This window comes from Bufo bufo, chromosome 6 (assembly GCF_905171765.1).
Source record: "Bufo bufo chromosome 6, aBufBuf1.1, whole genome shotgun sequence".
Classification (NCBI taxonomy): domain Eukaryota; kingdom Metazoa; phylum Chordata; class Amphibia; order Anura; family Bufonidae; genus Bufo; species Bufo bufo.
This window is the reverse complement of record NC_053394.1, coordinates 186,309,521-186,337,062: the sequence shown is the minus strand read 5'-3', so window position 1 is coordinate 186,337,062 and position 27,542 is coordinate 186,309,521. Positions and strand designations below refer to the sequence as shown.

At 45.3% G+C, this 27,542-nt stretch overlaps 1 protein-coding gene across 1 annotated transcript in view; it reads right to left on the bottom strand.

Annotated features, from left to right (window-relative positions):
• Positions 1-25,658, bottom strand: part of UNC93B1 (unc-93 homolog B1, TLR signaling regulator) — a 143,187-nt gene extending 117,529 nt beyond the window's left edge. Inside the window, exons 1-4 of the mRNA XM_040438395.1 lie at positions 25,622-25,658; positions 24,728-24,732; positions 19,425-19,432; positions 8,857-8,863 (exon numbers count right to left, since the gene is read on the bottom strand). Coding sequence (XP_040294329.1) covers positions 8,857-8,863; positions 19,425-19,432; positions 24,728-24,732; positions 25,622-25,658 — 57 coding nt within the window. The remainder of the gene's footprint in view (positions 1-8,856; positions 8,864-19,424; positions 19,433-24,727; positions 24,733-25,621) is intronic.
• Between the last annotated feature and the right edge of the window lie 1,884 nt (positions 25,659-27,542).

Here is a 27,542-nt window from a genome sequence, read left to right as displayed (position 1 = left end):
GTCCGCAAAGCGGGGTTCCGTTTTCCCGTGATCCGTGACCGTTTTTTTCGTCCGTGGGTCTTCCTTGATTTTTGGAGGATCCACGGACATGAAAAAAAAGTCGTTTTGGTGTCCGCCTGGCCGTGCGGAGCCAAACGGATCCGTCCTGAATTACAATGCAAGTCAATGGGGACGGATCCGTTTGACGTTGACACAATATGGTGCAATTTCAAACGGATCCGTCCCCCATTGACTTTCAATGTAAAGTCAGGAGTTAATATACCATCGGATCTGAGTTTTCTCCAATCCGATGGTATATTTTAACTTGAAGCTTCCCCATCACCATGGGAATGCCTCTATGTTAGAATATACTGTCGGATTTGAGTTACATCGTGAAACTCAAATCCGACAGTATATTCTAACACAGAGGCGTTCCCATGGTGATGGGGACGCTTCAGGTTAGAATATACTAAAAAAACTGTGTACATGACTGCCCCCTGCTGCCTGGCAGGTGCTGCCAGGCAGCAGGGGGCAGCCCCCCCCTGTAGTTAACACATTGGTGGCCAGTGTGGCCGCCCCCCCCCCTCCCTCCCCTGTAGTTAACTCATTGGTGGCCAGTGCGGCCGCCCCCCCCTCCCCTGTAGTTAACTCATTGGTGGCCAGTGGGCCCCCCCTCCCCTGTAGTTAACTCATTGGAGGCCAGTGCGGCCGGCCCCCCTCCCTCCCCTGTAGTTAACTCGTTGGTGGCCAGTGGGCCCCCCCTCCCTCCCCTGTAGTTAACTCGTTGGTGGCCAGTGGGCCTTCTCCCCTCCCTCCCCCTCCTAATTAAAATCTCCCCCCTATCATTGGTGGCAGCGGAGTGTACCGATCGGAGTCCCAGTTTAATCGCTGGGGCTCCGATCGGTAACCATGGCAACCAGGACGCTACTGCAGTCCCGGTTGCCATGGTTACTTAGCAATTTGTAGAAACATTATACTTACCTGCGAGCTGCGATCTCTGCGTCCGGCCGGGAGCTCCTCCTACTGGTAAGTGACAGGTCCGGCCGGGAGCTCCTCCTACTGGTAAGTGACATGACTTACTGGTAAGTGACATAACTACAGGGGAGGGAGGGGGGACGGCCCACTGGCCACCAACGAGTTAACTACAGGGGAGGGAGGGGGGACGGCCGCACTGGCCACCAATGAGTTAACTACAGGGGAGGGAGGGGGGGGGGCCGGCCACACTGGCCACCAATGTGTTAACTACAGGGGGGGGCTGCCCCCTGCTGCCTGGCAGCACCTGCCAGGCAGCAGGGGGCAGTCATGTACACAGTTCTGTTAGTATATTCTAACCTGAAGCGTCCCCATCACCATGGGAACGCCTCTGTGTTAGAATATACTGTCGGTTCTGAGTTTTCACGAAGTGAAAAATCAGCTATGAAAAAGCTTTTATGCAGACGGATCTTCGGATCAGTCTGTATAAAAACTAACCTACGGCCACGGATCACGGACACGGATGCCAATCTTGTGTGCATCCGTGTTCTATCACGGACCCATTGACTTGAATGGGTCCGTGAACCGTTGGCCGTGAAAAAAATAGCACAGGTCATATTTTTTTCACGGCCAGGAAACACGGATCACGGATGCGGCTGCAAAACAGTGCATTTTCCGATTTTTCCACGGACCCATTGAAAGTCAATGGGTCCGCGAAAAAAACGGAAAACGGCACAACGGCCACGGGTGCACACAACGGTCGTGTGCATGAGGCCAAATGGACATATTTTTGCTTCTCTTATTGTTCGATTTGCAACAAATGTGGATTGGATGCGGACCAAAAATACGGTCCTGTGCCTTTTACACTAGAGAGGAGATACAGTTGTGTTCAAAATTATTCAACCCCCACTGAAAATTTTGTGTTTTGGCCAGTTTGACATTGATTTTGATCATTTCAGTCATCTTGTTTACAATTAAATCAAAGAGGCACTTGTAAGTCAGACAAATATAACATAACATTTAGAATGAAATAACCACAAATGTCTTTTCTGTGCTCACATCATTATCAGTTTTATTCAACCCCCAAGTGACATTCAATCTTAGTACAACATCCTTTTCCAGTTATAACAGCTTTTAAACGTGAAGCATAGCTTGACACAAGTGTCTTGCAGCGATCTACGGGTATCTTCGCCCATTCTTCATGGGCAAAAGCCTCCAGTTCAGTCACATTCTTAGGCTTGCGCGCTACAACTGCTTTCTTTAGGTCCCACCAGAGGTTCTCAATCGGATTTAAGTCTAGTGACTGCGATGGCCACTTCAAAATTTTCCAGCCTTTAATCTGCAACCATGCTCTAGTGGACTTGGAGGTATGCTTGGGATCATTGTCCTGTTGAAAGGTCCAACATCTCCCAAGTTTGTGACGGACTGCATCACATTTTCATCCAATATCTCCTGGTACTGAAGAGAATTCATGGTACCTTGCACACGCTGCAGCTTCCCTGTACCTGTAGAAGCAAAACAGCCCCAAAGCAGGATTGACCCCCCGCCATGCTTCACAGTAGGCAAGGTGTTCTTTTCTTCATAGGCCTTGTTCTTCCTCCTCCAAACATAGCGTTGATCCATGGGCCCAAACAGTTCTAATTTTGTTTCATCAGTCCACAGAACACTATCCCAAAACTTTTGTGGTTTGTCCACATGACTTTTGGCATACTGCAGTCGACTCTTCTTATTCTTTGGAGACAGCAAGGGGGTGCGCCTGGGAGTTCTGGCATGGAGGCCTTCATTACGCAGTGTGCGCCTTATTGTCTGAGCTGAAACTTCAGTACCCACATCTGACAAATCTTTTTTCAGTTCCTCAGCAGTCACACGGGGACTTTTCTCCACTTTGCGCTTCAGGTAGCGCAAAGCAGTCAAAGTCAGTATCTTCTTTCTGCCACGACCAGGTAGCGTTTCAACAGTGCCCTTTGCCTTGAATTTGCGAATGATGCTTCCTATGGTGTCTCTTGGTATGTTTAACATCTTTGCAATCTTCTTATAGCCATTGCCCTTCCTGTGAAGAGAAATCACCTCTTCTCTTGTCTTCCTAGACCATTCTCTTGACTTCACCATGTTTGTAAACACACCAGTAAATGTCTAGAAGGAGCCGAGTATCACAGTCCTTTTAAATCTGCCTAATTGGTGCTTATTATGCTTGATTGCTGCTCCTTGACATCCACAGGTGTTTTCAATACCTGATCGAAAACACTTGAATGAACCTCTGTTCTTAAGAGTGGTAGGGTTGAATAATTGTGTCAATGAAGAAATCACAAAAAAAACATTTAATACTGTATTACAAAAACAATTGATGTCATTTTAGTTGCATTTGGTTCTTTAAAAAGTCCTTGTAAGATTTCATTCTGAACACAATTACAAATGTACACTAAATTCCCTAAAACCCTTTACAGCATTGGGGGTTGAATAATTTTGAACACAACTGTAGCTGTTAGATTTCTGGGGGCCCAACTGCTGAACTCCAAACTATTTCATATGAATAGAGCAGCAGGTTGAGCATGCGCACTGCTGCTCTATTCATCTCTGTAATAAGCCTGCAATCCCATAGAGAATGGGAAAGGAGTGCATGCTTTAATCTGTTGCTCCTTTCATACAGGATGGCCTCATGGTTGAAACCACATTAATCTAAGCTATCCCCTATGCATTGGATTAAAAACTTGTTGGAAAATTTAAATTCAAACATGTGTAGCTCCGTAACCCGTAGGATACCAGTGCCGTATATGTACGGCACTAGGAACTGGGTCTGATATCCCAGCGTCGTACAGCTATGGTGCGCTGATTGGGCGGCAAACTGTCATTTCATCCCGCAAAAAATGAGACCCTACTTAAAACAATCGCCCAAAGAAAAACGTCTGTCAGAAAATGGCAACACAAAAACAAGATTTTATTCTGTTCAAAAACGCTTTTACTGTGTAAAACTAAAAGAATTGCGCTATACAAATATCACATGAGATGCCCCCTCAGGTGAATGCTGTAAAAAAAAAAATATATAAACTATGCCAAAACAGGCATTTTTTGTCACCTTGCCTCATAAACAGTATAACACCAAGTGATCAAAAAGGCTTATGTACCCCAAAATGGTATCAATCAAACCATCAACTCATCCCGCAAAAAATGAGACCCGCTACTGAAGACAATCGCCTAAAAAATAAAAAAAACAATAGGAAAATGGCAACACAAAAACAAGATTTAATTCTGTTTAAAATGCTTTTACTGTATAAAACTTAACAAAAATAAAAATAATAGACACATTGAGTATCACCGCATCCGTAACAAACTGCTCTATAAAAATATCACATGATATGCCCCCTCTGTGTCACGGGAGCCAGGAAACCAGACCACATGCAAACGTAGGTAAAATAAAGTCGTTTATTTAAAGGAACATAAATAAACATTCATCAGGGACAGCGAGGTTAGGAAGAAGCCGGAATCAGGTCCAAAGCGGGTAGTCGTCCAAGTCGCATGGAAAGTATGGAGAAGGGAGGGCACCCGAATATCAGTGGAGGAAACCCAGGAGTGCTCCTCAGGACCATAACCTCTCCAGTGAACCAAGAATTGGACTCGACCTCGGAGCAGACGAGAATCCAGGATGCTGATAATTTCATACGCCTCATGATTGCCCACAGGAAAGGGACGAGGGTGAGGAAGTGAGGCAGTATAGCGATTTCAAACCAGTGGCTTCAAAAGCGACACATGGAAGACGTTGGACATACACATGCCAGGAGGAAGGTCAAGGGCATAGGCAACCGGTTTCACCTTACGGAGGATGCGAAAAGCTCCAACAAAACAGGGGGCCAGTTTCAGAGCAGGCACCTTGAGGTTGAGATTATGAGTCGATAACCACACCCTCTTCCCAAATCGGTACGAAGGAGCAGGCAAACGCCTCCGGTCACCCTGGAGCTTCTGACACGGAGCAGAAACCCGTAACGACTCTTGAATCCACACCCAAAAGGAACGGAGGGCATGAAGATGATCCTCCTCAGCCGGAATGTCCTGTGGCAAGAACGACTCAGGCAACACAGAGGGCTGGAAACCAAAATTCGCTATAAACGGAGACATTCCGGAGTTTGAGTTGATGGCAGAGTTCATGGCAAACTCTGCCCAGGGCAGCAGATCAACCCAATTGTCATGATGGTCAGAGATATAGCAGCAGAGAAATTGCTCCAGGGCTTGGTTGGAACGCTCAGCGGGAACATTAGACTGCGGATGGTAGGCTGAGGAGAAGGAGAGGCGAACACCCACCTGAGAACAAAAGGCACACCAGAACCTAGAGACAAACTGGCTCCCGCGGTCTGAGACAATTTCCTTAGGCAAGCCGTGTAAATGGAAGACCTCCCTAGAAAAACACTGAGGCCAGCTCCTGAGCGGTAGGCAGCTTCTTAAACGGAACACAGTGGCACATCTTGGAGAACCGATAGACAACCATGAGGATAACCGTGTAACCTCGGAATGCAGGAAGTTCCACAATAAAGTCCATGGCCAGGTGAGACAGGGACACTCCCCATTGGGAATAGGATGCAGTAGACCCAAGGGTAGGTGGCAGGAAGATTTGTTCTGCGCAGCCACATACGCGGCAACATCAGTGTGGAGAGACGGCCACCAGAACTGACGGGAAACAGCCGAGGACATCTGGTTCTTACCAGGATGACCGGCAGTCCTTGAATTATGGTATGTGCGCAGCAGCTTGATGCGCAACCCCTCAGGCACAAAATATTTGCCAGCTGGTCTCACCATGGGTGCGTTGGACTGAGCAGCCAAGATCCGTTCCCTAAGAGGAGAGGTCAAGTTGGTGCGGATAGCAGCCAGGATATGATCGGAAGGTATGACTGGCGTCCACCCTGGACAACTCAGAATACGGGCGAGACAAGGTATTAGCCTTAACATTCTTGGAGCCAGGCAAATAAGAGACCACACAGTTACAACAAGACAAGAATAAGGTCCATCTAGCCTGATGGGGTGTAAGCCTCTTGGCCTCCAAGAGATATGTCAGATTCTTATGGTCGGTAAGAATGAGAACCAGAACCGCAGAACCTTCGAGCAAGTATCTCCGCTCTTTGAGAGCCAGGATGATAGCCAAGAGCTCTCTGTCTCCAATCTCGTAATTGCATTCTGCTGGAGAAAGCTTCTTAGGAGTAGAACCCACAAGGAAGCAGGGGTCCATCAGGTGTCCGACACTGCGACAGGATGGCGCCTACTCCTGTCTCAGACACATCCACCTCTAGGAAAAAGGGAAAACCATGATTGGGATGAGACAGAATCAGAGCCAAAGCGAAAGCAGACTTGAGGCCCTCAAAAGCCTGGGAAGCGGCAGGTGTTCAATTGTGGGGATTGCGGCCCTTCTTAGTCAGATCTGAGATGGGTTTGGCAAATGCGGAAAAGTTCCTGATGAATTTCGATAATAGTTGGCAAACCCAAAGAAACGCTGAATGGAACGGAGACCACTGGGGCGAGGCCATTGCAGAACCCTTCAGCAGAAATGATATAGCCCAAAAAAAGAAACCTGAGACAGGTGAAATTCACATTTCTCAAGCTTACAGAAAACCCCATTCCTACGTAACTGTTGAAGCACCCGACTGACATCCAGGTAGTGTGATTCAATGGAGTACGAATAAACCAAGATGTCATCCAAATAGACCACCACACATTGCTGCAACATATCATGAAATACATCAATAATGAACTCCTGGAAGACAGCAGGCGCATTTCACAAGCCAAAAGGCATGACCAGATATTCATAATGACAGGTTCTGGTGTTAAACGCAGTCTTCCACTCGTCACCCTCCTTGATCCTTACGAGGTTATATGCTGCCCTTAGGTAAAGCTTGGTAAAGACCGTTGCTCCCTTGAGGCGGTCGGACAATTCGGTAATCAACGGAATCGGGTATGCATTCTTGACAGTGATGCAATTGAGACCCCTATAGTCAATGCAAGGTCTCAACTCGCCTCACTTTTTCTTTACGAAGAAAAAGCCAGCACCCGCTGGAGAAGTGGACTTGCGAATGTGTCCCCCGAAAAGCGCGTCCGCAATGTACTCCTCCATCGCCTTATTCTCCACAACGGAAAGAGGATAAACCCTGCCATGAGGGGAATAGCATCGGGTTGCAGATCTACAGCACAATCGTAGGGACGATGAGGAGGAAGGGCACCAGCGCACATCTTGTGAAATACATAGAGATATTGTGAAATACATAGAGATACTCAAGTTATTCAGGAGGCAAAACAGAATCCAAGGAAGTACAAAGTAACTCAACAGGCCCATTTATGCAAACAGCGACACACTGTAGAGACCAAGAGAGGACCCCAAAACGATGGAGTAGTGCGGGGACGAAATAACCTGAAAACAGGCAGATTCCCTGTGAACAGTCCAATTGCCATATCAACCGGAACAGTCTCGTCGGTAACCTGCGCCGGTCGCAGAGGTCTCCCATCAATGGCCTCGGTGGCCAGTGGAGTAATACAAGGCTGCAGGAGTATGGAATTTTCAGCAACAAATGTACTGTCAATAAAATAATCGCCAGCACCGGAGTCCACCAATGCTTGAGTAACTGCTGTGCCCCCTGTTCAGCAGAGGACAACTGTGATCAGCGGTTTATCTTTACGGGAAGCCGGGGATGAGGAAATTCCACCCAAGATCTGCCCCTGACAGGACCTTAGGTGTGAGCGTTTTCTGGACAGGTCCGGCATGACTTCAGGAAATGCCCACTGAGACCGCAATACAGGCACCGGCCCTCCCTCCTCCTAAAGCCCACTCAGCCTCAGAAAGGCAAGTGAATCCCAGCTTCAAAGGTTCACTGCAGATGCACCATCCCCAGGAGGCCTGAGAGGTGAGGGAGGAATGGGTGGGAAAGAAAACATAGGAGCCAATCTGGTAGGAGGCCTCCGCAGGCGCTCCTTAAACGAAGGACTTTCCCTGAGCCTGGTATCGATCAAAATCATGAAGGAAACAAGAGCCTCAAGCTCATCAGGGAGATCCTTAGCCACAACCTCGTCCTTCGATGCATCAGAGAGACTATACGTGAAGGCAGCCACCAGTGCCTCATTATTCCAACCCACCTCTGCAGCCAGGGTACGGAATTCAATGGCATATTCAGCTACGGTTTGTATGCCCTGTTGAATGGACAGGAGTTGCTTTGCAGCAGAGGCAGAACAAGCCGGTACATTGAATACCCTACAAAAAGAGGCAACAAAACTCGGGTAATCGTGTATCACAGGTTTATCGTTCTCCCATAAGGGATTCGCCCAGGCCAAGGCCTTGTCAGAGAGCAACGAAACCAGGAAGCCCACTTTGGACCAATTATAAGGAAACGCCTAAAGGGACCATCTCAAAATATATGCCCACTTGGTTTAGGAAGCCATGACACTGACTCGGTTCACCCCCATATCGCTGCGGCAGGGGGGCTGAACCAGTCATCCCTCTGGGAACAGGGACCTCAGCTGCAACTGCAGGAGTGGGAGTACCTGCATCGGCAGGATTCATGGCCCCTGCGTAATGTCACGGGAGCCAGGAAACCAGACCACATGCAAACGCAGGTAAAATAAAGTCGCTTATTTAAAGGAACATAAATAAACATTCTTCAGGGACAGTGAGGTTAGAAAGAAGCCGGTCAAGTCAAAATGCAGGTAGTCGTCCAGGCCAGAATCAGGTCCAAAGCAGGTAGTCGTCCAAGCCGGGGTCATATCCAAAGTGGGTACGTCTGCCGATGCGGGGTCGAGAGCCAGAGGAAACGTCAGCCAGACCGGATCATACACAGGAAAACACAAGGAGCTCAGACTGCCAGAGATGCACCTTGGAGAATAAACGCAAGGACAATGAACCTGAAGCCTGAGCAGACTGAGATAGTCAGATGTTGCCACATCATCACTGTGCGACGCCCAGGCAGCAGGCAAGTGATGATGCACTCACAGATTATAAGAGACTGCAGTCTGCACATGTCCAAAATGGTGCCACCATGAGGACAAGGTAAGACCTTGACACTCTGGTGAATGCTGTAAAAAAAACAAAAAACTATGCCACTAGAAGGCGGCGCTGGGCAACGGACAGCAAGGGGTATTAATGGACCTCACCTTGGGCACCTTAAGTAAGTGATTGACAGGTTATAAAAACCAGTTTTTTGGGCAAATAGAGCCACAGTGAGGTTTAATAAGGCCAGCTTAGGATTCTTCTTATTAATCTGGACATGAGCATATGTTTAGGTTAGAGGGGTTAAATCTGATGACAGAATCCCTTTAACCACCTCAGCTCCCCTAGCTTAAACCCCCTTAATGACCAGACCACTTTTTACAATTCTGCACTACACTACTTTCACGGTTTATTGCTCAGTCATACAACTTACCACCCAAATGAATTTTACCTCCTTTTCTTCTCACTAATAGAGCTTTCATTTGGTGGTATTTCATTGCTGCTGACATTTTTACTTTTTTTTGTTATTAATCGAAAAGACAACTTTTCCCATTTTTTTTATACAAAGTTGTCATTTTACAGAGATATTTCTCTCACCCAGCATGGGTATATGTAAAAATACACCCCAAAACACATTGCCCTACTTCTACTGAGTACGGCGATACCACATGTATAACACTTTTTTGCAGCCTAGGTGCGCAAAGGGGACAAAATTCCAATGAGTATCTTTACGATTTCACAGGGCATTTTCTACGCATTTGGATTCCAAACTACTTCTCACGCTTTAGGGCCCCTAAAATGCCAGGGCAGTATAAATACCCCACAAGTGACCCCATTTTGGAAAGAAGACACCCCAAGGTATTCCGTGAGGGGCATGGCGAGTTCCTAGAATATTTTGTTTTTTGGCACAAGTTAGCGGAAAATGATTATTTTGTTTTTATTTTGTTTTTTTCTTACAAAGTCTCATATTCCACTAACTTGTGACAAAAAATACAATTTTCCCATTTTTTTTATACAAAGTTGTCATTTTACAGAGATATTTCTCTCACCCAGCATGGGTATATGTAAAAAGACACCCCAAAACACATTGCCCTACTTCTCCTGAGTACGGCAATACCACATGTGTGACACTTTTTTGCAGCCTAGGTTTTCAATGAGTACCTTTTAGGAGGGCATTTTTAGACATTTGGATTCCAGACTTCTTCTCACGCTTTAGGGCCCCTAAAATGCCAGGGCAGTATAAATACCCCACATGTGACCCCATTTTGGAAAGAAGACACCCCAAGGTATTCCGTGAGGGGCATGGCGAGTTCATAGAAGATTTTTTTTTTTTTTGGCACAAGTTAGCGGAAATTGATTTTTCTTTGTTTTTTCTCACAAAGTCTCCCTTTCCGCTAACTTGGGACAAAAAGTTCAATCTTTCATGGACTCAATATGCCCCTCATCGAATACCTTGGGGTGTCTTCTTTCCAAAATGGGATCATTTGTGGGGTGTTTGTACTGCCCTGGCATTTGAGGGTCTCCACAATCATTACATGTATGGCCAGCATTAGGAGTTTCTGCTATTCTCCTTATATTGAGCATACGGGTAATGAGATTATTTTTTCACGTTCAGCCTCTGGGCTGAAAGAAAAAATGAACGGCACAGATTTCTTCATTTGCATCGATCAATGTGGAGGAAAAAATCTCTGCCAAAAAAATAAAAAGGAGGGGAAAGGCGTCTGCCAGGACATAGGAGCTCCGCCCAACATCCAAACCCACTCAGCCCGTATGCCCTGGCAAACCCGATTTCTCCATTCACATCAATCGATGTGGATGAATAAATCATTGCCGGAATTTATTTAAATTTTTTATATACAAAGTGTTTGCCAAAGCATATGAACACCGCCCCTCAGCTCATAAGCCTCGGCAAACGTATCTTTTTTACTGCAGAGGAGAAATCTCGTCTTGCAGCGCCGCATACACCGACTTTTGTGTAATCTGACAGCAGCACAATGCTTCTGTCAGAATGCACATCAGTGCTGTAGCTGGTTCATCGGTTGGTCCACCTAGAAGGTAAAAAAAACAAAAAAACAGCCCGCAACGCAATAAATTTATTAACATTAACTTTATATAACATTTGAAACAGAACATTAACTTTTATAAACTTTATTGAACTTTTGGAACATTAACTTTTTTGCTTACCTGTGATTTTTTATTTTTACCTTTATAGGACAAACCTCTCCTTCCCCATGTGACAATGTGCAAAGCGCAAATCGCCCAGAGATGTGGTGAGGTTTATTATGCACTTTGTCCCAGGTGAAAGGAGAGGTTTCAGCAGCTCTGTGTGAAAGGGCCCTAAGACCCCTGTGTGCCTGTCCTGTGTCACGCAATCCCTATACTAAGTGTACCTGTGTGTGGTACTTCTGGAAACACTCCCCTAAGCATAGGGCAGGGTGGTCAGGGCAGTCAGGACAGAAATAGTGGGTGTCACGCCTTTTTCCACTCCTGCTACAGACACGACATCTTTTTCGGGGTGGCGGTTGGTTTGAGGTACCAGCAACGACATTGGGGAAATGTCGCTCGTGTAGACGGCTCACTACACTGGTGGATGGGGCCATGGAACCTCCTGGATACAGGAGGTTCTCGATGATCTCTTCCTGAAATTTGAGGAAGGATCTTGTTCTCCCAGCCTTACTGTAGAGAACAAAACTATTATATACAGCCAATTGAATTAAATATACAGACACCTTCTTATACCAGCGTCTGGTCCTGCGGGAGAGTAAATAAGGAGCCAACATCTGGTCATTGAAGTCCACCCCTCCCATGAGCAAATTATAGTCGTGGACCAAGAGGGGCTTTTCAATGACTCCAGTTGCTCGTTCAATTTGGATTGTCGTATCTGTGTGAATGGAGGAGAGCATGTAAACGTCACGCTTGTCTCTCCATTTCACCGCGAGCAGTTCTTCGTTACACAAGGCAGCCCTCTCCCCCTTGCAAGACGGGTGGTAACGAGCTGTTGGGGGAAACCCTGGCGACTAGGTCGTGCGGTGCCACAGCAGCCAATCTGTTCTAGAAACAAATGCCTGAAAAGGGGCACACTTGTGTAGAAATTGTCCACATAAAGGTGGTACCCCTTGCCAAATAAGGGTGACACCAAGTCCCAGACTGTCTTCCCACTGCTCCCCAGGTAGTCAGGGCAACCGACCGGCTCCAGGGTCTGATCTTTACCCTCATAGACACGAAATTTGTGCGTATAGCCTGTGGCCCTTTCACAGAGCTTATACAATTTGACCCCATACCGGGCGCGCTTGCTTGGGATGTATTGTTTGAAGCCAAGGCGCCCCTTTAAAATGTATCAGGGACTCGTCTATGCAGATGTTTTGCTCAGGGGTATACAAATCTGCAAATTTGGTGTTAAAGTGGTCTATGAGGGGCCGAATTTTGTGGAGACGGTCAAAAGCTGGGTGGCCTCTGGGACGAGAGGTGCTATTATCACTAAAGTGCAGGAAACGCAGGATGGTCTCAAATCGTGTCCTGGACATGGCAGCAGAGAACATGGGCATGTGATGAATTGGGTTCATGGACCAATATGACCGCAATTCATGCTTTTTTGTCAGGCCCATGTTAAGGAGAAGGCCCAGAAAAGTTTTAAATTTGGAAACTTGGACGGGTTTCCACCGGAAAGACTGGGCATAAAAGCTTCCCGGGTTGGCGGCTATAAATTGAGTGGCATACCGGTTTGTTTCTGCCATGACTAAGTCTAAGGCCTTGTTCACACTTCAGTGTTTGGTCAGTGATTTCCATCAGTGATTTGTGAGCCAAAACCAGGTGCAACTTTAAACACAGAACAGGAGCAGATCTTTCCCTATTACCTCATGTCTGTGGAGGCTCCACTTCTGGTTTTGGCTCACAAATCACTGATGGAAATCACTGACCAAACACTGAAGTGTGAACGAGGCCTAAGAGCTCCGCAGTGAAGAACAGCTCAAAAAACCCCAGTGCTGATCCGATCTGAGCTGTCTCAACCCGAACTCCAGACTGGGCGGTGAAAGGGGGAACTACTGGTGCGGCTGAAGATGGGGGCTGCCAATCAGGGTATGCCAGCACCTCAGGGACTCTAGGGGCTCTACGGGCCTGTCTGTGCGGTGGCTGCGACGGGGGAACTACTGCACGTGCCACCATACCAGCTTCAACTGCCCTTCTGGTGCTCGCCACTTCACCATGTTCTACGGCAGTGCTGGTACTAGGTCCAGGATGGGCTGTGCTGCTGGTGTATGCCTCACCACGTAATCCGACAGCGCCAGCCCCACTCTGCTGCCCTCGAAGCGGATCCTGCGCAACCTGTGGTCTAGCAACACGGGGCCGGGTAAGCCTGGTGGTATCAGGGACCTCAACCTCATCGTCCGAACTTTGGGTCAGACTGCCACTGCTTTCTACAGGTTCGTATTCTGACCCGCTGGATTCGTCAGATGAGGGTTCCCATTCCTCATCCGACTGGGTCAGAAGCCTGTAGGCCTCTTCAGAAGAATACCCCTTCCTTGCCATTTGGTCAACTAAATTTAGGGGGGATGCTCTGAGACTACCCAAGAAAAAAAGCAAGCCTTTCTTACAAATGGGAGGCTAGCGAAGTACAGGAAACCGCTTCGATTGATAAAAAATATCAAAATAGATTTTTTTATCGCCGCAGCGCTTGTGTAGTGAATGTGTAGTGATAAATAAATCTATAAAATTTTGTCACTGCGGCGGGGCGGGCGTGGGTGAATGCACGTGTGGGCGACCGATCAGGACTGGTCGGGCAAACACTGCGTTTTGGGTGGAGGGCGAGCTAAGGTGACACTAATACTATTATAGATCTGACTGTGATCAGTTCTGATCACTTACAGATACTATAAAAGTACCAATGCTGCATAGCGATATGCTAATCAGCGAATCAGTGACTGCGGTGCGGTGGGCTGGGCGCTAACTGAAGCTAACTACCAAAGGGGCCTAAACTAATCTAAACCTAACAGTCAATACTGGTGGGGAAAAAAAAGTGACAGTTTACACTGATCACTTTTTTCCCTTTCACTAGTGATTGACAGGGGTGATCAAGGGGTTAATTGGGGTAATGGGGGGGTGATCTGGGGCTAAATGTGTAGTGTTTGGTGTACTCACAGTGATATGTGCTCTCTGCTGGGACCAAACGACGAAAAGGACCCAGCAGAGAGCACAGAAGCCATTTAACACAATATATTTATAAATATAATGTGTTAAATGGCTTGTGATTCGATTTTTTGAAAGTCACCAACCTGCCAGCGATGATCATTGGCTGGCAGGCTGGTGACGAACTTCTCCTGTAACTTTTACCTGCGCATGTGCGGGCCGGCTATGTGCGTAATCTCGCATCTCGCGAGATGACGCGCTGATGCGTCTATGAGGAACAAACCGACCGCCCGCAGGACGCATCCCTGCGTTAGGCGGTCGGGAGGAGGTTAATAGTGTGATGTTGGGGTGGGAGATCCGGGAGGGGGGGGCCATAAATTTTTTTTGCTATGGGGCCCAGTCATTTCTAGCTACGCCCCTGTATGGGGTATTGCCGTATTCAGGAAAAAATGGGTAACAAATTATGGGGTGCTTTTTCTCCTGTTACCCCTTGTGAAAATGAATAATTTGGAGCTAAAGCAACATTTTATTGGAAGAAATGAAACTTTTCATTTTCACAGCCAAGTGGTTCCAAATTCCGTAAAACACTTAGGAGGTCAAAGTGCTCAGTACACCCCTTAATATATTCTTTAAGGGGTGTAGTTTCCAAAATGGGGTCACTTTTTGACGGTTTGAACTGTAGAGGTACGTCAGGGTCTTTTGAAATACAAAATGGTGCCTAAAAACCGTTCTAGCAAAATCTGCCTCCAAAATCCATATGGCGCTCCTTTCCTTCTGACCACTGCCACGTGCCAATTGAGCAATTTACCACCACATATGGGGTATTTCTGTAAACTGCAGAATTAGGCCTCATGCGCACGACAGTGTTTTTTGCGTCCGCAAATTTTGCGTCTGTCAAAAAAAAACGGATGCGGCATCCGTTTTTTTGGAGGATCCGTTTTTTTTTCACAGATCCCTTGTAATAAATGCCTATCCTTGTCCGCAAATGTAAAAAAAGTAGAACATTCAGTATTTTTTTTGCTGAAGGGAAACACGGACAACGGACGCGGAACACAAACGGATGAACTATCAGCATTTTTTTGCTGACCCATTCAAATGAATGGGTCCCCATCCTATCCGCAAAAAAAACGGAACGGAGGCCGGGAAAAATGTGTGCATGAGGCCTTAGAGTAATGTACACTGCTCAAAAAAATAAAGGGAACACTTAAACAACACAATGTAACTCCAAGTCAATCACACTCTGTGAAATCAAACTGTCCACTTAGGAAGCAACACTGAGTGACAATCAATTTCACATGCTGTTGTGCAAATGGGATAGACAACAGGTGGAAATTATAGGCAATTAGCAAGACACCCCCAATAAAGGAGTGGTTCTGCAGGTGGTGACCACAGACCACTTCTCAGTTCCTATGCTTCCGGGCTGATGTTTTGGTCACTTTTGAATGCTGGCGGTGCTTTCACTCTAGTGGTAGCATGAGACGGAGTCTACAACCCACACAAGTGGCTCAGGTAGTGCAGCTTATCCAGGATGGCACATCAATGCGAGCTGTGGCAAGAAGGTTTGCTGTGTCTGTCAGCATAGTGTCCAGAGCATGCAGGCGCTACCAGGAGACAGGCCAGTACATCAGGAGACGTGGAGGAGGCCGTAGGAGGGCAACAACCCAGCAGCAGGACCGCTACCTTCGCCTTTGTGCAAGGAGGAACAGGAGGAGCACTGCCAGAGCCCTGCAAAATGACCTCCAGCAGGCCACAAATGTGCATGTGTCTGCTCAAACGGTCAGAAACAGACTCCATGAGGGTGATATGAGGGCCCGACGTCCACAGGTGGGGGTTGTGCTTACAGCCCAACACCGTGCAGGACGTTTGGCATTTGCCAGAGAACACCAAGATTGGCAAATTCGCCACTGGCGCCCTGTGCTCTTCACAGATGAAAGCAGGTTCACACTGAGCACATGTGACAGACGTGACAGAGTCTGGAGACGCCATGGAGAACGTTCTGCTGCCTGCAACATCCTCCAGCATGACCGGTTTGGCATTGGGTCAGTAATGGTGTGGGGTGGCATTTCTTTGGAGGGCCGCACAGCCCTCCATGTGCTCGCCAGAGGTAGCCTGATTGCCATTAGGTACATCCCCCACATTTTTTCTTTGTAGTATATATTGGAGGCGTGGCGATCTCCTTGGAGTCATGCACACCTGACCAGTCAATCTGTCCTGGAGGCTGGTTTTAAAGTCAGTATAAAACTGAGTCTGCTTATATAGAAACTACCAGTAGCTATTTGGCTCCAGGAGAAGTATATGGTGGGCTCAGCGTGCATGTTGGTACTTGCATCCCTGGATCCGATGAAAGCTGTAATGGCACCGGACAGGGTTAAAAGCAGAGTGTGCTTGGCGTGCATGCTGACCTGCATTCCCTGGACTTTGTGTGGCTGTCATGGCCCATAAACAGGTAGGAACTAGTGTTAGGGACCACTCAATAGAGGCGACCTTGACGTGGTGAGTGGCTTATTACGCTTTGGCCAAAATGTACACCAATGCCTCATCCAGCATGGAGGCAGGGCAGAATGCTGGATGCAGAGAGTGCTATCACATTTGTATTTTTCATTTGTATATGTATTTCGCCATAGTGATGTGCACCTACATACAGGTTGTGCTGACTCAATCCCCCACATTATTTCAGAAGAATATTTAATTAACTCAGATCTAGGATGTGATATTTTTTGAGCAGTGTATATTGAGGTTTATTTTGCTGGTAACCCTTGCTGTGTTGCAAAAAAAAATAAAAAAAATCGATTAACAAAGAAAATCTACCAAAACAGTGAAATTTTGAAATTACACCTCCATTTTCCTTTAATTCTTGTGGAACACCTCAAGGGTTAATGAAGTTCGTAACATCAGTTTTGAATTATTTGAGGGGTGTAGTTTCTAAAATGGGGGTAATTTATGAGTGGTTTCCAGTACGTAAGCCCCTCAAAATCATTTTATAATTGAATTTGTGCTTAAAAAAATTATTTTGGAAGTCTTGTTGAAAATTTAAAAAATAGCTTCTAAAATTCGAAGCCTTCTAACATCCTAAAAAAATAAAACATTACAAAATTATGCCAACATAATGCAGACATTTGCGGAATGTTGATTGCTAATTATTTTATGAGGTATTGATATCTGTCTTAAAAGTAGAGAAATTAAAATGTAGAAGATTGAATTTTTTTAAAATTTTTGATGTATTTTTGATTATTTTATAAATAAAGTGAAATATATCGACTCAAATTTATTACTGTCATGAAGTACAATGTTTCACTAGAAAACAATCTCAGAATTGCTTGGATAAGTAAAAGCGTTCCAAAGTTATTAACATATAAAGTGACACATGTCAGATTTGCAAAAATCAGCCTGGGATTTAAGGTGAAAAGTGGCTCGGTACTGAAAGGGTTAAATTCTTATTAGGTACCTGATATAAATAGACATACAATGTACAGATGAGCGTACCTTTAAAATTTTGGTTTGGTACCGATTCAGCAAGTTTAGTTCGGACTCGAATTGATTAGTCCCGAACCAAAGTGACTTCGATTTCTCCTAGGACTAAGAATTTTTAGGAAAACATGTTATCTCTCTTTGTTTATTTATTTGATAAGTTTTTGCTTTTTCTCTCCCTCCTCCCTAAGTTCTTAAACGCAATGACAGCAATAGTAAATAATAGTCCCCAACAGCTAAAGGTGGATAGCAAAATGCGTTAGATTTCTTCTTCCACCGGTGTGCCTCTGCTGCATGAGCTTCAGCATCTGTTCCAAGTTAAAGATGACTGGTATGAGATCGCTCATGCCTCAGTTGTCCTTACAAACAAATTTTGTGTCCTCTTCGAAGGGTCTCAGCACCTGACAGGCATCTCAGATGAGCTGCCACTGTCGGACCTCAAAACAAAATATGCTAACTGCTGAGGCGGTCTGGTGCATGACAAAATCATTCACGGCTGTCTGCTGCTCGTACAGACGCTCTAGCATATCCAATGTTGAATTCCAGCAAGTTGGAACATTGTAGATTAAAGAGGCTCTGTCAGCATGATCAACTTTATTAAACCAGGCATACTGAATGGTAGGGCTCATCATGCTGATTAAAAGATAATTTTCCTTTTTATGCTAAACATCTGCAGAGATATCTGTGTTTTTATTCATATGCAAATGTGAAAAAAGGTTGGAGCACCAGGAAGCAGGGATTAATCATTGGAGCACTACTTTTGTCATATCTCCTGCGCTCTGCACACTCCCCCTTTCCTTTGATTGGCAGGGCTAGACATCAGTATGTACATATCATATACACTACTTTCTATAGCCTTAGCACATTGAAAAAAGTGGATTTCTATGCCTAAAAACCTAATATACATATTACTTGTTTATTCATAGGCACAATATATAATTATAAAAAAAACAGTACTGTGTATTAGTATAGAAAAAACACTGTCATCAACATAATAAGCCTGTAGTCTGGAGGTAAATGGTCAGCCTTGCATTTAGAGATCCCAGGTTCAAATCTTAGGAGAGAATTTAAAAATTTTCTTCAGATATTTTTTTCTCCCTCATTTAACCCATAAAAAATGTCTATAGCGTTACAATATTGAGAATAAAGTTTTTATGCTTAGAAAGCTAATACATATTACTGGTTTCGTTATAATTATTAGAGATGAGAAAATTCATCATGAAGCGTGTTAAACCAGCTATATCCCAGCATGCAGGGAGAGAGTATCTTGGTGTACATCACTGTGCATTGCAGCAACATGCATAGCAGGTCCTTTCTGGTAGTGAAACCATTAGGCCTCTTTCACACGGGCGTTGCGGGAAAATGTGCGGGTGCGTTGCGGGAACATCCGCGATTTTTCCGCGCGAGTGCAAAACATTGTAATGCGTTTTGCACTCGCGTGAGAAAAATCGGCATGTTTGGTACCCAAACCCGAACTTCTTCACAGAAGTTCGGGCTTTGGATCGGTGTTCTGTAGATTGTATTATTTTCCCTTATAACATGGTTATAAGGGAAAATAATAGCATCCTGAATACAGAATGCATAGTAAAATAGCGCTGGAGAGGTTAAAAAAAAATGAAAGAAAATTTAACTCACCTTAATCCACTTGATCGCGCAGCCGGCATCTCTTCTGTCTTCTTTCTTTGCTGTGTGCAGGAACAGGACCTGTGGTGACGTCACTCCGGTCATCACATGGTCCATCACATGATCCATCACCATGGTAAAAGATCATGTGATGGATCATGTGATGAGCGCAGTGACATCACCACAGGTCCTGTTCCTGCACACAGCAAAGAAAGAAGACAGAAGCGATGCCGGCTGCGTGATCAAGTGGATTAAGGTGAGTTAAAAATTTTCTTTTTTTTTTTTAACCCCTCCAGCGCCATTTTACTATGCATTCTGTATTCAGAATGCTATTATTTTCCCTTATAACCATGTTATAAGGGAAAATAATAATGATCGGGTCTCCATCTCGATCGTCTCCTAGCAACCGTGCGTGAAAATCGCACCGCATCCACACTTGCTTGCGGATGCTTGCGATTTTCACGCAACCCCATTCATTTCTATGGGGCCTGCGTTACGTGAAAAACGCACAAAATAGAGCATGCTGCGATTTTCACGCAACGCACAAGTGATCCGTGAAAATCACCGCTCATGTGAACAGCCCCATAGAAATGAATGGGTCGGGATTCAGTGCGGGTGCAATGCGCTCAACTCACGCATCGCATCCGCGCGGAATACTCGCCCGTGTGAAAGGGGCCTTACTGTGCGTCGGTATGACAGGCATGTGACAGACATCGCTATTAAGCTCAGTTCACACTTCACTTACTTTATCAGTTATTGGTTCAAAAACACAGAACATGTGCAGATCTTTTCATGATACCTTACCTGGCTCCTGATTTTGGCTTACCATACAGTAACTGTTGGAATTAATTGACCAAATAACTGAAGTGTAAACTCAGCTTTACAGGTCAATGTTACGTAAGGTATAATGTACTTAACCGTGCAGTGACCCAAGATTCTACTATAGAGTGAAAGAGCTGTCTAATTTTACACCGTCTGCTGATTCCACATAGATTGCTAGATAACTTGTTCTGTTAGCCAATGATACAAGTAGTGGCCCCATGACAGAGTGGGGAGGGTGTCAGCAGTAAGTTAGTGTTGACATCACTGTTTATTTTTCCCTTCTTCTGATTCATCAGAAAAACAACCCAAAAACCAAATCCTGTCTTTTGAGCATCCGCCTTCACATGGTCAATGTTTGATCAGTATTAGGCAAAAACAGTAGTGAGTCCAAAACAGAGATGATACGTGGTAGAAATATTTGCATGTGTTTTAGACCTACTGCTTTTGGCTTCCAAATCCTGATGCAAAATATTAACGGTGTGATAGAGGCCTCATGCACAATTTGCTTGAGTTGGACTTTTGCGTCCAAAATCGCTTTTATTCAGATGGAAAAGAAGTCCTGCATGCAGTTCTTTAATGGCCTCTATCACACGGTCAGTATTTGGTCAGTTTTTTGCATCAGTATTTGATCAGTATTGGTAAGGTAAAAACAGAAGTGTGTCCAAAACACACTCCTGCTTTTGGCTTCCCAATCATGACCAAATCCTGATCCAAAATACTGACTGTGTGATCGACGCCTTATGGATGGTCCAAAGACAGGATCCGTTGTATTTTTCATTTTTCAATTCTTCTAACAGATCAGAAGGGTAAAATAAATGGCGATGTCCACAAGCCCAAACAAGGACACTAGTGGCCCCGTAACATAGTGGTGACGGTCCAACAGCAAGAGGAGTCAACATAGTGGCCCAGTCACAGAGTGGGGAGGGTGGCAAGTTAATCTCTCTACATTTTGTGTTGAAAGGTAACTATGACCCCCACCACACTAACCACCCACACTACTGACTGGGCAGGAAAGCTTGTCCAGTTGTGGCCACAATTCAAGTTTGGCTGCCCAGTAGTCCAGGGGTTCTTGGATCTGGGTTGACAGGGTACTTTCACGCACACTCCCGTGAAAGGTGCCAGGAGATCAGAGAGATTGGCAACACATGGGTTAACCTGACTAGTGATGAGCGGCAGGGGCTATATTCGAATTCCCGATATTTCACAAATATTTTGAGAATTCAAGATTATTTTATTGAATACGAAAAATAAGCAACGTAAAAATCACGTAATGCGAATTTGTAAAGCGAAATACAGGCGTGGGTCACTTTGGCTACATTTTTCAAGCTGGTATAAGTTTCCTGAGACTGGAAAAAATAGTTGGCATGGCAGAACATTAGAATAGCTTTATATGCAGATAGAGTCAAGTGCTCCAATATATTCGCGATTGCGCTAATTGGCAGTGATTTGAATATTATTTCGCACTACGTGCAACTTCACATTTTAGCAGGTCTGACTACAGATTACTGATTGATGCACTAAGTATTGTTGTGAACTTGACATCGCTTCCTTCTCATTGGCCCACAAGCAAGAAGCAGAGAGGAATCATGTGTTCAGATGGAAAAAAAATGCCAAATATTCAATATAACGAATATATAGCACTATATTCTAAATATTCGCAAATTCTCGAAGTGGCGATATTTCCGATAAAAATTCGCTATTTAAATATTTGTGCTCAACACCAAATCTGACTTGTTCCTTGTGGATCATTTGTGTCTGTGTTGTTTTGGCAATGACCACACCTCTTGCAGGTGTTGTTGTTTTGGTCATTTAACTTCCCCTATTTGTTACTGCTTACCCCTTCTGGGGTGTGGTTTATAGCTTCAGTTTCTGGACTCCGGCCTGCTGGTTGTTGGATCTCAGTTGAGCTCCTGGCGCTTGCTCCATGTGAAGTTAAGTGTAGTCTTCCCTATTTGTATTTTGTTTGCTGTATTTACCTGTCTTTTGGATCTAGACCTGAGGGAGACTCCTGTTCATCCTTTCGTACCATCAAGGTTAGTTCATACTGATAGGTAGTCAGGACTTGGATTAGGGTTGTTCTAGGAGGTGACCTTCTCCTTTACGCTAGTTTCCAGGCCTAGTTCCTGCCCCTTTTCCTCCTGTGCTCGGTGTGGAGTTTCCCACCCACACCGCATCTGTGACATTATAAATAACCGTCATTTTATTTGTCTGTATCAGTTCAGCCATGGATGCTATCGCTGCACTGGCCAGACAGCTGCAAGGGCTGTCTCTGGAGGTAGCTGACCTCCGACGGACCATCTTAAGATTCAGAGACCACAGGCGGCTGATCCTAGTGTTGGTTACCAGGCCTGTCTTGAACCTAAAGTTGCCCTCCCGGATAGATTCTCGGGGGGAAGTGATAATTTCATTTGGTTCAGGGAAGCAAATGAGCTACGTCCATACTCATCTGGGGATGAGAGTCAGAGAGTGGGTGGGATTATTTCGTTGCTTAAAGGGGACACCCAGTCTTGGGCTTTTTCTCTGCCGACCGGATGACAGTCCCTTTGATCGCTGGATTATTTTTCAGAGCTCTAGGTCTCATCTATGATCACCCGGATCGGACCTCCCTGGCCGAGACCAAGTTACGCGGCCTGCGTCAGGGAGGGCATTCTGCGGAGATCTATTGCTCTGAGTTTAGGAGGTGGGCTACGGATACTGAGTGGAATGATCCGGCTCTCCATAGTCAGTTTTGTCAGGGATTATCTGAGAGGCTGAAGGAAGTGTCTTCCTCTGACACTTTGGGTGAAGCTACTCCTGGGTTTGGGTTGGGAGAGCTACCCCTGGATCCAGGGAGTGTGTTTTTTCTGCGGAAAAAAGGGACATTTTATCAATCTATGTCCAGACATGCAACCGCAAAAAGAGAGAAAAAAGACATTTAATTCTCATTTGACTCTTGGTGGAGTGACAATAAATACCAATAGTAAATGACTCACAGCAGTGAGTACCCGTGCAAAGCCAACACGTACAGTCACACACCAAAAAAGGAAAAAAGGGCTAGCACACAGTAATATTATATATAAACTTTATTAGCGTCTCCATACGAGACAAAAACTGTAAAATATACATAGAAAACAATATGATGGTGAATAGGGAGCACACAAGATAACATGGAACACCACTAAGGGCTAATCCTATAATGGCAAATAAATTCAAAAATATGTATAAATATATATGTACAGCATATATTATGCATATAAGCCAAACAGGATGTAAAATGCATATAATCAGGTAGAACAGTAAGACTGAGTAGAAATGTCATATAATATACAAGAAATATAAAGTGCATAGTGCGAATATCACAAAGTATACAGGGAGTGCAGAATTATTAGGCAAGTTGTATTTTTGAGGATTAATTTTATTATTGAACAACAACCATGTTCTCAATGAACCCAAAAAACTCATTAATATCAAAGCTGAATATTTTTGGAAGTAGTTTTTAGTTTGTTTTTAGTTTTAGCTATTTTAGGGGGATATCTGTGTGTGCAGGTGACTATTACTGTGCATAATTATTAGGCAACTTAACAAAAAACAAATATATACCCATTTCAATTATTTATTTTTACCAGTGAAACCAATATAACATCTCAACATTCACAAATATACATTTCTGACATTCAAAAACAAAACAAAAACAAATCAGTGACCAATATAGCCACCTTTCTTTGCAAGGACACTCAAAAGCCTGCCATCCATGGATTCTGTCAGTGTTTTCATCTGTTCACCATCAACATTGCGTGCAGCAGCAACCACAGCCTCCCAGACACTGTTCAGAGAGGTGTACTGTTTTCCCTCCTTGTAAATCTCACATTTGATGATGGACCACAGGTTCTCAATGGGGTTCAGATCAGGTGAACAAGGAGGCCATGTCATTAGATTTTCTTCTTTTATACCCTTTCTTGCCAGCCACGCTGTGGAGTACTTGGACGCGTGTGATGGAGCATTGTCCTGCATGAAAATCATGTTTTTCTTGAAGGATGCAGACTTCTTCCTGTACCACTGCTTGAAGAAGGTGTCTTCCAGAAACTGGCAGTAGGACTGGGAGTTGAGCTTGACTCCATCCTCAACCCGAAAAGGCCCCACCAGCTCATCTTTGATGATACCAGCCCAAACCAGTACTCCACCTCCACCTTGCTGGCGTCTGAGTCGGACTGGAGCTCTCTGCCCTTTACCAATCCAGCCACGGGCCCATCTATCTGGCACATCAAGACTCACTCTCATTTCATCAGTCCATAAAACCTTAGAAAAATCAGTCTTGAGATATTTCTTGGCCCAGTCTTGACGTTTCAGCTTGTGTGTCTTGTTCAGTGGTGGTCGTCTTTCAGCCTTTCTCACCTTGGCCATGTCTCTGAGTATTGCACACCTTGTGCTTTTGGGCACTCCAGTGATGTTGCAGCTCTGAAATATGGCCAAACTGGTGGCAAGTGGCATCTTGGCAGCTGCACGCTTGACTTTTCTCAGTTCATGGGCAGTTATTTTGCGCCTTGGTTTTTCCACACGCTTCTTGCGACCCTGTTGACTATTTTGAATGAAACGCTTGATTGTTCGATGATCACGCTTCAGAAGCTTTGCAATTTTAAGAGTGCTGCATCCCTCTGCAAGATATCTCACTATTTTTGACTTTTCTGAGCCTGTCAAGTCCTTCTTTTGACCCATTTTGCCAAAGGAAAGGAAGTTGCCTAATAATTATGCACACCTAATATAGGGTGTTGATGTCATTAGACCACACCCCTTCTCATTACAGAGATGCACATCACCTAATATGCTTAATTGGTAGTAGGCTTTCGAGCCTATACAGCTTGGAGTAAGACAACATGCATAAAGAGAATGATGTGGTCAAAATACTCATTTGCCTAATAATTCTGCACGCAGTGTATAGATAGCTCAAGCTGAATTGTACACTACAAAGCCATAAGATAGATACCTGAGTGGTGCACCAACAACCCCAACGTACGTTTCAAGCAAGCTTCTTCACTTCCCCCTGAAGAAGCTTGCGTGAAACGTACGTTGGGGTTGTTGGTGCACCACTCAGGTATCTATCTTATGGCTTTGTAGGGTACAATTTAGCTTGAGCTATCGATATACTTTGTGATATTCGCACTATGCACTTTATATTTCTTGTATATTGTATGACAAAGAAGATAAAGAAGGCTTCTCTTCTAGCCCTATATTGGCGCAGCCGGATGTATCACAACCTTTAATTGTGGACGTGGACGCGTCCGAGGTGGGGGTCGGAGCAATTTTATAGCAAGGCCCGTTACCTGGTAAATGGCGACCATGTGCTTTTTTCTCTTAAAAACTCTCTCCCGCTGAGAGAAATTATGATGTGGGTAACAGAGAGTTACTGGCCATTAAGTTGGTGTTTGAGGAGTGGCATCATTGGTTGGAAGGGGTGATTCATCCGATCACAGTGTTCACTGATCACAAAAATCTGGCTTAACTGGAGTCGGCCAAATTACTGAAACCGAGACAAGCCAGATGGTCATTGTTTTTCACCAGATTCAATTTCACTGTCACCTATCGTCCTGGGGTGAAGAACGTTTTTCGTCATCATTGTCATCAATATGGCGAAAAATTCAAAATAATTTGAAGAATATGGGCAACAAGTATAAACGTATAAATCTTTGTTGAAGAGATATGTTTAACCTTTGGAGCCGTCTTTCTTGCCACGCACTCCTGTCATGTTGGGCGGTAGTTTGGAATTTCAGATCGCCAAGATAGTCGACTCTCGAGTTCTCCGTAGATGTCTTCAGTACCTTGCCCACTGGAAGGGTTATGGACCAGAAAAGAGGATGTGGGTACCAGCATCCGACGTGAATGCCAGTCGCTTTAACAAGTCTCAGACGGATAAGGTCGGTCCTGGGTGCCCGGAGGTCACCCATAGAAGGGGGGGGGGGGGGACTTTCACAGACACTCCCGTGACAGGTGCCAGTAGATCAGAGAGATTGGCAACACGTGGGTTAATATGACTTGTTCCTTGTGGATCATTTCTGTCTGTGTTGTTTTGGCAATAACCACACCTCTTGCAGGTGTTGTTGTTTTGGTCATTTCCCTATTTATTACTGCTTACCCCTTCTGGGGGTGCGGTTTATAGCTACAGTTTCTGTACTCGGGCCTGCTGGTTGTTGGATCTCGGTTGAGCTCTTGGCGCTGCCTGTGCCTGTGTATTAACTTTCGTACCATCAAGGTTAGTTCATACTGATAGGTAGTCAGGACTTGAATTAGGGTTGTTCTTGGAGGTGACCTTCTCCTTTACCCTAGTTTCCAGGCCTAGTTCCTGTCCCCTTTCCTCCTGTGCTCGTTGTGGAATTCCCCACCCACACCGCATCCGTAACAGGTACACTCCAAGTATGCCACCCTGTTCAATGTCGTGCTTCTGCTGGTTGTTTTTTTCAGTTGACGGGTGAAGAAACATGCTCATCAGAGACTCGGGACTCAAGTTACTGCTGACTGAGCTTGTTCTGCTCCTGCCCCACATTCCCCCTCCAGCAGTCATTTGCACGTTCGGGTGTAGGAGGGAAACACCACAACGGACATAGGAGGGTAAGGGAATAAGGCCTAGAAACTAGGGAAAGGAGATGGACACCTCCTAGTAAAACCCTAAGTCCTGACTAACTACCAGTATGAACAGACCCCAGAAGTAGGCAAGTTCATACACAGTATGCCTTTTGTCCTAACTCACCCTATAGGACCCTGGTACTAATGTTAGGACTGAGACAACCTGTTCCTCTAAAATGAAGGACGAACTGGAGTCCCCCTCAGGCCTTAATACACATTATAGGGAAATGCAACACACAAAACAACCCATACAAAAGGGAAAGAAAACACTTAACTTCCAGTGGCTATGGCAGCACCAGGAACTCAGTTGAGATCCACACACCAGCTATCCACAACTCAAACAGAAGCTATGAACCGCAGAGCATAGTGGGAGAAGCAACAATAAATAGAGAAGGTTAAATGACCATAATAGCTACACCTAGGGAAAGAAGGTGTGGCAAGCACCAGAAACAACACAGACGTCATTTGATCCAAACAGTAAACATGTCAGATCAAATCACGTGTTGCCAGTCTCACCGATCTCCTGCCACCTGTCGCTTGTATGTCCGTGACATCATGGCAGTGGAGTAAGAGCGCAGAGGGTCGCCCCCATTCAGACCTTCATGAGGATGGACGATGGCGCACATAGACAGTGACCAACTGATTACATAGGATGTTTCGATAGTAGTTGAGTTTATCATCTCTCTCAACAAGTGTAAAAAAGGCCTCCATTTTGGCCCAGTAGCAAGGGTCTAACATCATGGAGAGCTAGTAGTCATCCCTCTGCCGAATGGTGATAACATGGCTGTCACTACGCAAGCAATTCAGCATGCATCTGGCCATTTGTGCAAGGGAATCGGAGGCATTCCCTGCCTTTATATCCACTGCATACTGCCACATTCTGTCGGAGTCATCTGCCTGGTCTTCCGCATCATCCTTCAGCTCCTTATGCTCCTCCTGCTCCTCTCCTGTCACTTGTGCAGATAAACCACCAATTTCTCTGCATTTTCCTGTGCATTAATGTCCTCCT